The sequence below is a fragment of the Helianthus annuus genome, chromosome 14 (assembly GCF_002127325.2).
Source record: "Helianthus annuus cultivar XRQ/B chromosome 14, HanXRQr2.0-SUNRISE, whole genome shotgun sequence".
NCBI lineage: Eukaryota > Viridiplantae > Streptophyta > Magnoliopsida > Asterales > Asteraceae > Helianthus > Helianthus annuus.
In genome coordinates, this window is record NC_035446.2 from 172,467,433 (window position 1) to 172,478,750 (window position 11,318).

Sequence of the window (11,318 nt, forward strand, 5' to 3'; positions counted from 1 at the left end):
AGAGACTTGTGAAGGAGGCACACGTGATCCGGTCTCATGGGATCAACAAACCCTGGCGGTTGTTGTAGGTAAACGGTTTCCTTGAGATCCCCATGTAAAAATGCATTTTGAATGTCTAATTGGCGGAGGGGCCAACCTTTTGTAACAGCAATAGAAAGGACCGTACGGATAGTAGTAGCCTTAATGACTGGGCTAAAAGTGTCATGATAGTCAACACCCGGTTGTTGTCGAAAACCCTTAGCAACCAAACGCGCTTTGTAACGCGTGATAGCCCCAGTTTGGTCTTGTTTCATTTTGTACACCCATTTACAATCCACAACATTAGTGTTCGGACTACGTGGAACCAATGACCATGTGCCATTCCGAACTAGAGCTGAATATTCATCAGCCATGGCCTGTCGCCAGTGAGGATCTTTGTTGGCAACGCTAAAGGAGGTAGGTTCGGTAGGTGGGGAGATATAGGAGGTATTTGCGGAAGGATTATAACGGTTGGTTTTCTTTGGATTAGGTCGTAGATTTGGTGGACGGGTGCGGATAGGTGGTGGTGGTGGAGGGGTAGGAATCGGTGAGGCTGAAGGGGCTGATGTGGGTTGGTTTGGGGATGTAGAAGAGGTGGAATCAGGGGCTGATGTTGGGCCAGTAGGGGTGGTAGGCTGGTTTGGGGAGGGGCTGTTGGTGGGTGACTCGGGTAATGGAAAGGATGTAGGTGAGTTGGATGGAGCCGAGGGTACGGTATGTGAAGTGGGATAGGAGGAGTAGTAAGGAGATGTGGGTATAGGACTGGGTTGAGAGGCACGAGGTGAGGGTTGAAAGGGGAAAACATGTTCATGAAACCGAACATGACGGGCTACATAGAGACGATTGGTTTTGGGATCAAAGCACCGATACCCGTGATGGAGGGTACTGTACCCGAGAAACACACACGGGATAGACCGAAAATCTAATTTGTGGGAGTTGTATGCACGAAGATGTGGGTAACATTGACACCCAAATACCCGGAGAAAGGAGAAATCGGGTTGATATCGAAAAAGTTGCTCGAATGGGGAGACTCGTGAGTTCGAGCGAGGGGGCATTCGATTAATGAGATAAACAGCGGTGCCAAAAGCAAAATCCCAAAACCGCTGTGGAACATGTGATTGGGCCAGTAAAGTAAGCCCGGTTTCGACAACATGGCGGTGACGTCTCTCGACAACACCATTTTGCTCGCTTGTATGTGGACAAGAGAGTCGACGGATGATGCCACGTTCCAAAAAGAGAGGTGATAACCTGCGAAACTCGCCCCCCCAGTCTGTTTGAACCGATTTTAATTTTGTTTGAAATTGACGTTCAGCCATGGTGATGAATTGTTTAAATGTTTCGAAGACATCTGACTTAAGTTTTAATGGGAAGAACCACATAAATTTAGAGTAATGATCCACACACAAAAGAAAGTAATTATGACCATCAAATGAGGTAACAGATGAGGTCCCCATACATCACAAATAACCAAATCCAAAACATGTGAACTATGATAATCAGATAAAGGTAAAGATAGTTTGGAAGATTTTCCCACGCAACAAGAGTCACAAGCAAAACTAGAATGTTTGTCAGAAACAGGTAAACAAAATTTGGAAAACATAGACTTCAAAAGTTGATGATGGGGATGTCCAAGTCTTTGATGCCAAGTCTTGGAGGAGGCACGAGCAGTAGAGAAAGCAACTTTGGGAACATCTTGAATCCGAGGAAGACAAAATGTATATAGACCATCATTGCTGGGACCTGTGAGGAGGGTAGTGCGTGTAGACTTGTCCTTCACAGAAAAGAAAGTAGAGTGAAACTCAAAAAACACATTATTATCATGACAGAATTGTTGAACAGAAAGTAGGTTTTGTTTGATTTGGGGAACATGAAGAATATTTTTAAGTGAAAAGGTTTTGTTGGGTGAGTAGTAACGAGTAGAACCAATATGAAGGATAGGGAGAGGCTTACCATCACCAACACGAAGATTGTCCCCACCGAAATATGGCTCGGAATAGTCAAAAGTAGAAAGATCAGGAGCAACATGATTAGTGGCACCTGTGTCCGGACGCCAAGGTGTGGAAGATTGAGAGTGAACATCCGAGTAGTTTGCAGATGGTGACCGTCCCCAAATAGTAGTTGGGTCCCTGTTGGGACATTGAGACGGGATGTGGCCGATGCCATATCGGTTACAGGTACCATACACGGTGGTTTGGGTAGAAGCCCATGGAAATGGGTTACGGTTATTACCATTGTTTGGTGGGTTACGGCTGTTGTTGTTGTTGTTGTTGTTGTTGGAATTGTTGTAGGAGCCTCTACCACGACGATTATTGTGATTGTTTTGGCCCCGACCCCGGTTGTAACCAGACCTGTTGGTGTAAAAGGCTTGAGATGGTGGCTGTGTAGGTGTGGGTTGTAAGTTAAGGTGGGTCAAAAGTTGTTGTAAGGCCTGAAGAGTTGGATTAGGTTGAGGGTCAGAGGCGGGCTGTTGGTCACGGCTGTTGGTCACGGCTGTGAAGGCTTGGGTAGGGGGGATGGATTCGGGTTTAACCAGAAAATCATGGTCAGATAAGAGTGCATATAATTCACTGAACGCTGGAGGAGATTGTCGAGCAACTATATTACCTTTGAGACCACGATAAGAGTGCAGGCTGTTCGGTGGAAGGGGAGGCTGCTGGGATGGTGGCTGCTGGACAGGGGATTGATCCATCCACATATCCATAAAGGTTGTTTGTAACCAAAAAGGGGTGTAGAATGGCTTTCCAGTAGCCATAATTCGTGGGAGACAGTTTGAATGCAAACTTGTGGGAATTGTGAGTGGTTTTGGCGGCATCAGAAAAGGATTGAAGGAGTGCCATCGGAGATGAAGGCTGATCGACTGATAGGCTGATCGGAAAATAGAGTAATTATGGTGGCGGCAGAATTAGGGTTCCAGAGTCAAGGCTCTGATACCAAGTTAAACTTGGTAAATACGTAATTGTATTGTATTGAATATTGTGTGTAATCAAGGAGAATACAAGAGATATAAATAGAGTAAACATTTATATAATAAACCCTCTAATATAAACTAAATATATATTTGTCTAATAGTCGACATCACTCTATCGCAACTAAACATGCCACCACCGTTATGTCTAGACTTAGCAAAAATACCCGAACCTGACGTGTATACCCGAAACCCGAAGCGTTTGGGGTGGGTATACCCGATACCCAACGGGTATTGGGCCGGGTATTAGTATGGAAAAAATTTGCGGGTATAGAATTAGATAATACCCGACCCGATTACCCAAAACTAAAAACTTTTTAGTTTTATAAATATTTTCCTTTAACTATTGTTCACTAATGTTTCGTAGCTTTGTTATTTGAAAAATAAACTTTTCATTTAAAATATATATTTTGAGGACATTATTCATATTTATATGCTATGAAATACAAAATATTTTGCGGATATAGGACAAGGTTTTATAACCGAGTATGGATATGAGATTAGCCATACGGGGCCCAACCAGGTATGATAGTCTAGTATAGATAAAAGGGCAAGTTTGTAAACAACAAAAACTTTGAGGGTATGAATTGTTAATATCTATCTAACTAACTATCAAGTCAGTTGGTAATCAATATACTTAACTCATATGTTCGTTAGTAAGAGAAAGACATATATTGCGTCAACTCTGTAGATGGTTACACTAGATTATGGGTAAACAAGATACTCAATATCATACAGGTTAACTGTGTAGATGGTTACATATTTATGCCTTTTTCCGGGGGGAAAAACACGTGAATGAATATATACACCTCGCGAGTTTTATTCTCGTATAACAGTAGGATTATACGTAGTTAAATGGTGGACGGACGGACGGTATGTAGTGAAATCTTGAATTGAAGTTTAAAGAATTTGTGTAGATTGAGAGTGTGACCAATATTCCTTCACAAGCTGTCCAAACAACGAATCATCTCTTTTCATCAGCTTCATTGGTTCATCATACTCTGTGATTTTTCCTGTTGCCAGTTGGAAACCTTTACAGTTAGAAGTTGGAAAGCGAGAGTAGAGTAATAAGATGTAAAGATTTGAAAACTGACCATCACTCATGGTAAGAACCATGGTGCAGTCCATCACGGTTGGTATGCGGTGAGCCACTGTGATGACGGTGCAGTCAGCAAACTCCGATCTGATGGTTTCTTGTAACATTGTGTCTGTAGCATTGTCCACCGATGCAGTTGCTTCATCCAGCACCAAAATCTTGCTCCGCCTTAACAATGCACGCCCCAAGCAAAACAACTGGCGTTGCCCCATGCTCCAGTTTGTTCCATCTTCCACCACTGTACTTGCAATATTTAAAAAAAATTATATTAAAAGTAATTTGCAAACATTTTCTAACGTTTCACTTTATGAATGCGTTACCTATAGAATCCAGCCCGCCTGCTTTGTCCTGAACCGCCTCTCTAAGCTGACACTTCCCAAGAACCTTCAACAGCCGAAATCAGATGGTAAATACAAGTGAAGGTTTAACACGTGAATTTGTGCACCTAAACGGAATTTAGCTATTTTAAAACCTTTAAACTTACCTCCCATATTTCCTGATCCGTGTGTTGGCATAAGGGGTCCAAATTGTATCTAACTGTTCCATTGAAAAGTGTAGGATCTTGAGGTATAACCCCAAATCGTGACCTTAAGTCATGAAGTCCAATCGAAGAAATGTCTATCCCATCAACAGTAATCTTCCCACCAGCAGGCTCAACCAATCGAAATAGAGCACCAATGAGTGTAGTCTTTCCACTGCCTGTCCTCCCAACTATACCAATCTTGTGTCCACCTTGAAATGTACAAGACACCCCACGAAGAACAAGAGGTGCATCGGGTCGGTACCTAATCTGGGTTTTCCAGATTTTTACTTTGTTTTAGTAAAGATTAAAACTTTATGTTACAGGTGGCAATATGGTCGGTTGGGTGACGTGTCAAAATGCGGTTGGAACAGGTCGGTCTGTGTTGACCAGACATTTTTTTGGCGAAGGGTTGGGTGTTGTAAGCACTAAAGAACACTTTTGAGTAACTTTTGACCTATTTCATTTTTGGCTAAATTTATGATTTTACCCTCAAAATATAATACATAACCTGAATCAGCCCAATTGTAAGTAAAGAGACCGATTTTGCCACCTCTATTTATGTGTTTAACTGCTAAAGGAACACAAAAAAAACAAAAAAAAAATTACCTGCAAATCTTGAATGTCAACTTTACCCGTGTCTGGCCAATTAGCAGGGGGGCGATTTTCTTCGATCACTAAAGGAGCTTCACTCGGTAAATGCATGTACTGGTTGACCCTTTCGACTGAGATTATATAGTTTACTAAAGTGCATTGGTTTTGAATTGACATAACAAGTGACATGTTTAAAGACAGCCCATAAGACATCGCCATTCCGACAAATCCTGCAAAAACAGCATTTAGAGGCCTCAAAAAGATGGAATTACTACCAGAACAAGGCACAAAATAGCAGCATTTCACTACCGTGATGTAATAAATGTTACAAAACTAATGTCTGTTTTGACCCGTTTCATAGTAACCAAGTTTTTAAATATGGCACACCCATCAGAGTTGAAAGTACCCAAAAATGATCCATTTTTTAAGAACTAGAAAGCTCACCAGAACTGAAAGTGCCAGGTGGAAGCAACACCATGCAGAGTCCGGAAGCTGATAAGACGGTTGCACTGATTGTTTCTAGCCGTTGGATCAACCAATTGTTTGCGGCAAAACTATGCAAGTAAGGACTTGCATTTATGTCAACAACTTCAAGATTTTTGGAAAAGAATCGATCTTCTTGTTGAAAAGCTCTTATTATCATGGATCCTGCCACTGATTCAGCCAGATGGTTTGCCACCAATGATTTGGTTGTCCCGTTGATCCGCATCAGCATTTTTGCAGACGAGAAGTAGTACCTCTGTTCAGATTCATCAACATTTCAAAATTATAAGTGTCATTTACATCAAATCTAGCGAAACGTGAATTGCCATAAGATAAATTACCTGTAAACGAAGTGCCACATAGATTAGTGGTATTGAGACAAACAAGACTTGCCAAGTAACAAAGATCAACACCCCCGTGTTCGTATAGAAATTTGTTGTGGCAGCAACAGCAAATAGAAAATTGAACGGAATATCAAGATCAATAATACTCAAATCAACTGAGACCTACAAAATAATGAAAGCCAAAATACATGTTAGCCCGCCACCTCAATTCAAAAAATATAACATCAGAGAGATGGTTATAGTAACATATACCCTGCTTAGCACCCTACCCAAAGGGGTTGAATCATAAAACGACATAGGCACACGAAATAGCGAGGTTAACAGCTGTGAAAATATAGATTTTGATGACTGTAGTCCCAATGCAACTGTGAAGAGTGATCTCGCGAGCAGAAACACAATTGCTACAACCCCAATAACTAGATAAACCACGATTAGTTTCAGAGTGCTAACATCATCATTATCCACATTTGCAGCCATCCATGAGTTTTGAGACACGTTACATGCTATAAAGGCGACGTGTGAAAATGCAGCAATGGAGAAGAACACATAGCCTTTGTTTTGACTTAGGTATTGTATGTAAGGTGTGAAACCTGCGTCACCTTCTTCCCTTTCTTCTTTTTTGATCAGTTGGCCGTTATCTGAATTTTCAGATATTTTGCTTGTTATAGTGTTTTTAATGTCTTTGATTGAAGGAATCTGCCTTGTGGAAGAAGTAACCTCTGCAACTCTTTCGGAACCTGCCGTTTCTTTGTGTGCATTCACTAAATCTTGAAATTCTTGGCTCGATGCCATGAGTTGATTGTAAGGTGCAGCTGCTAGGATTTCCCCATCTGACATTAACTGTAAAACACATATAATAAATAATACGCGATAAAATGGTACACATAGTTGCTGTGTAAATAGGGCAGCCACCCATAATTACGCGATAGAGTACATGTCAACTAACTCACCAGAACAGAATCAAATGCAGGAAGGAAATCAACTTGGTGAGTTACAAGCAAAACCGTCTTCCTCGAAAGCGCTTCCATAACATATTCCTACAAAATTTCGAGCAAAGTTACGATTTAGACATAAAACTAGAAATAATTAACTAAAAGTAGATATGACAATATGACCAGTTACTTATAAATGGGATGATTTAGGTTACGTTTTGTATAATCAAAGCTTAAAAGGAAACAGGTCTACTAAGTCTAAATATATTATTTTGTAAATCAACTTACGTTAAACAAGCTCGAAGCAGTATGTGCATCCACAGCACTAAATGGATCATCCAACAAATAGATATCCGCATCTTGATATAAAGCACGAGCAAGTTGAATTCTTTGCTTTTGTCCACCACTGAGATTAACGCCTCTTTCTCCTATTTCAGTAAGATCAGCATATGGTAGCTGCTCAAGATCCTTCACCAAAGAACACTTCTTGAGTGTTTCTTGGTATCTTTGATCATCCATCTCAGACCCAAACAAAATATTGTCACGTATACTTCCTGTTTGAATCCAAGCAGACTGAGAAACATATGCAATGCTCCCATATACTCGAAGCTGACATATTCAGGCAAATGATAACAAGATTAGTCATTAGCTATAAGAAAGAAAAAACATGCAAAAAGAAATACTTACAGTTCCCTCGATTATCGGAACCTCTCCAAGAATTCCCGCCAAAAGCGTGGACTTCCCCGATCCCACCTCTCCACAGATAGCAATCTTTTGACCCAATCGAGCCTGCAAATTAATCTTCCGTAGGGTAGGCTTTACCAGATTCCCATCCCATGAAAGACTCGCCGAATCAATAAAAATATTGTAATCCAAACCCTCCTTGCTCACCTTCTGCCTCACATGAGCACTCTCCAGCTCAGGTGCCTCGAGAAAAATCAAGATTCTCGAAAAAGCTACTTTCGCTTGAATAATAATCCCAATAACATCAGGGATGGTTCTAATAGGATCTTGAACCAAACGTAAAGTTGCCACAAATGTGAAAACATTGCTTGCATTTAATGGAATCCCGATAAAATAACAAGCGCCAAAAGTAGCAGTTGAGACCAAAAGAGGTGATGACCAAAAAAGAAAGCTGTTATAAGCTCTTCGAAGCTGAACGGCTGATAACCATTTAAGCTCAATTTCCCTAAGTTTTTCAATCACACCCTTAAAATGAATTTCCCATGCATAAAGTTTCAAAACTTTCATATTCACAAGTGCCTCAGAAACTGCTTTAAGCCGTTCATCTTGTGCAACCATTAATTTTGACTGAAACTTGTGTTGTAGTTTAGCAAGTGGCATATTGCAAAGGACCGACAATATGATGACTGCCAATGCTGCAAATGTAGCCAAACCAACAGCTTGTAAAAGAATCAAGAGTGCAAATAAAAGCTGGAGAACTGTTGTCCAGCTTTGATGTAACCAATTCGGAAACTCCCCAATTCTATAAGCATCCACAGTCGCATAATTCATTATCTCACCAGCCGAATGTGTAATTTTGGCAGCATTAGATAACTTCAGTTGTTTTTGATAAATTGCTGATGTAAGTAACGATCTAACTCTTATACCAATAACTCTGCACCTAAAATCCCATTGTCGTTGCGACAACGATTCTAGTATTTTCGAAAAGAAAAGTGCTATAGCTAACACGTACCCCTCACCATTAAAACTTTCATCACCCTCCGCTACCCTTATGAAAGCTTTGAGAAAAAGAGGACCTGCCGAAACTGTAATTATTTTCATCAATGCAAAGAATCCAGATGTTAGAAGCTCTCTCATATTGCACATCACGATTGTCCTCAAAATCGAGGGTGATGGATGCAAATGTTTCTGTTTGTTATACTGGTCTACAAAAGCCAAATAGCATGATTCTGCTCTATCTTCAATGCACAATTTCGGCATATCTTTTTCTTCAAGGGTCTTCTCACTACCTGTTTTCATCAACGGATTTAACCACCAAAACGACATGACATTGAGAAAACCCGCTTTCTCTAGAGGGGTAAGGCTGTCGTTATAGCCTTCTTTGATGCCCTCGCTCTCACCGTTTAGAGGGGTATAAAGGTTGTTCTCGTCAGTTTCTTCATAGTTGTAGCCCTTGTATGCGCATGCCAATAGTAATGCCGCTCCTAGGAAAGATGTTAAATCCAGAGCTATCTTGACTGACACCGTTTTGTTATCAATCGAAGATACTACAGAGAAAATGACAAAAATTGCAGAAAACAGAAAGGCAGTTATGGACAGAAGCCGAAGGAGCGTTTTTGGAAAACGTTTTCCTAACAGGCTTACTGTTAGCGAGACCGCTAACCATGTTAATCCATGGAACAAGAAAAGTATCCATTGATGCAAAGGAAGAGCAGTGTGCTTTGTGCTTATTGTGGTCTTCAATGTCCAAATGCCTAAACATGAGTACAGAGTTCCCAGTAAACCGTTAAAGATCATGGAAACTAACTGTAAACCTGTTTTTCTTCGGAAGTAAGACGATCTTCCAGTAGATTTCGATGGCGACTTGTAAAACATGTTGATGAGTAACATTACCAGGAGCACTACATCGAAAGAAATGACCAGAAAATGATTCATACACGAAGAAGGATTTGTGATGAAAATCACATCTGAATCACAATTCTTGTCAGTAATGTTTGAACACCCGCAAAATGAACTCCATAGATCAGCCATCTTGCCTTTTTTCACTACCCTCTTTGCCCTCTCAAAACTGAAAATGCCAAATTAAAAAAAAAAAAAAAAACATGTATAAATCTCAACAAGCCTTACTAGTAAACAAAAATACAACAGTATCATAAAAGTATATATATATATATGTGGACTGATTTTACCCAAAAACAAGTTATTGGTGGGCCTCATGTACTTTCATTCAATATCACATGTTCACTGTAGAGATGCAAATTGAAACACCCCAAGAACACATGATTCTTTGATCACATACTGAATTTACAAAACAAAATACAGGGTTTTGGAATAACCAAATAACAATGACAAATACCTGAATAATGGCAAAGGGGTAGCAACAACACCCCAGCCTCCACTTGATTTCTTCTTTGTTTTTTTCTTTATTAACCTGAAATCAAAACCCAGTAAAACACTAAGAATACAAATCAAACTTCAACTTTTCCTCTAAAATATTACGATAATAATAATGATATATGTCTATTTTGGTGTGATTACACACGTGGAATGACCTGAATGATAAGAATCCATAACCGAAAGTGACATGGTGACGCAAAAAGATAATATAATTAGGCTATCTTACATCAAAAATATAGTATAACCAAACCCCAATTATTTATTATTTATTTATTTACTACAAAACAAAAGAAAAAAAATAGAAAAATAGACGGAAAACAGTTTACAGCATCTTGCCGAAGTCGTCAATCGTGATCCAACAATTCTAGTTGTAAAATTACAAATTAAAATTATTATAAACCACTTGACATTGGAAAAGCTGGAGTGATATAACAGTTTTATAATCGATTGTTTTCTCTTATTTTACGAATAAAACACGTCAATTAAATTTAGAAGTTAGAAGATGAACAGTGATGATGAAGAAGAAGAGCTTTATGCTTACAAATTAAATGTAATGAAATTGAAATCGGATGAATACAAACGGCTCTTCGTCGACGGAAAATGTGGTTAGTATTTTATTTCTTTGAGAAATGAAAAGTGGGTTCTGTAAAATTGCAAAGAGTATGTTGTATTCAGACGGCAGATTATATGCAGAGTATATGGTTGTATCTGTATGGCAGCATTAGGCATATATATGAATTATTATGTGTTTGTTGTGTTACACAAAATGGCCCCTTTGCTATCATAGTTTACTGGGTATCCCATCAACAATCAAGAATGGCAAATTTGCCCCCCAAGAATGTAAAGATATTAAAGGGTTTGTAGCCTACTAATATTAAGGGGTTTGTAGCCTACTAGTATCGAGGTGTTGGAAAGGTGTCTCTTCCCATGTTTGACCGAATTAAAGTTTATAAATATAGCGTAATAAATATAAATTACATTTGACTTGAAAAAAACACAAAATAAGTAACCTATAAATATATGAAAACGCTTAGAATATTAGTTAGGATTGTTAGACTACAGTTACTAGTTTTATTAACATTGTAATCTCTCAGGGGGCGTTTGGTTTGCGAAATGTTTTGGAATTGGAATTAGAATTTGTATAGGAATTAGAATCTGAAAGAATTGGATTTGGAATTTAAACATTAGAATTGGAATTGGAAATTGTTGGAATTGGAATTTCAATTCTATTTTTGTTGTGTTTGGTTGTCAAATGAATTGGAATCCATCACCTCGGATCGAAACC

General features: G+C 39.4%; 1 protein-coding gene across 1 annotated transcript; it reads right to left on the reverse strand.

The window, feature by feature from the left end:
• Positions 1 to 3,608: 3,608 nt before the first annotated feature.
• On the reverse strand, positions 3,609 to 10,728 carry LOC110905141 (ABC transporter C family member 10). The gene is made up of 13 exons (XM_022151024.2): positions 10,575 to 10,728; positions 9,993 to 10,067; positions 7,640 to 9,704; positions 7,241 to 7,561; positions 6,971 to 7,057; positions 6,273 to 6,860; positions 6,018 to 6,182; positions 5,638 to 5,932; positions 5,209 to 5,423; positions 4,564 to 4,869; positions 4,400 to 4,463; positions 4,078 to 4,317; positions 3,609 to 3,996 (listed from the first exon to the last, which is right to left on the reverse strand). The coding sequence occupies exons 3-13, from the start codon at positions 9,665 to 9,667 to the stop codon at positions 3,884 to 3,886; spliced, it is 4,422 nt and encodes a 1,473-aa protein (XP_022006716.1). The 5' UTR covers positions 9,668 to 9,704; positions 9,993 to 10,067; positions 10,575 to 10,728; the 3' UTR covers positions 3,609 to 3,883.
• Between the last annotated feature and the right edge of the window lie 590 nt (positions 10,729 to 11,318).

Bases quoted from the DNA above. Each gene is read 5' to 3' on its own strand.
- LOC110905141 (XM_022151024.2), bottom strand. From the start codon at position 9,667: ATGGCTGATCTATGGAGTTCATTTTGCGGGTGTTCAAACATTACTGAC. The intron at 7,058-7,240 runs GTAAGTTGATTT...GAAATTTTGTAG, and splicing joins CTGCTTCGAGCTTGTTTAAC to GAATATGTTATGGAAGCGCT. The intron at 5,933-6,017 runs GTAATTTATCTT...GAATCTGAACAG, and splicing joins ATGTGGCACTTCGTTTACAG to AGGTACTACTTCTCGTCTGC.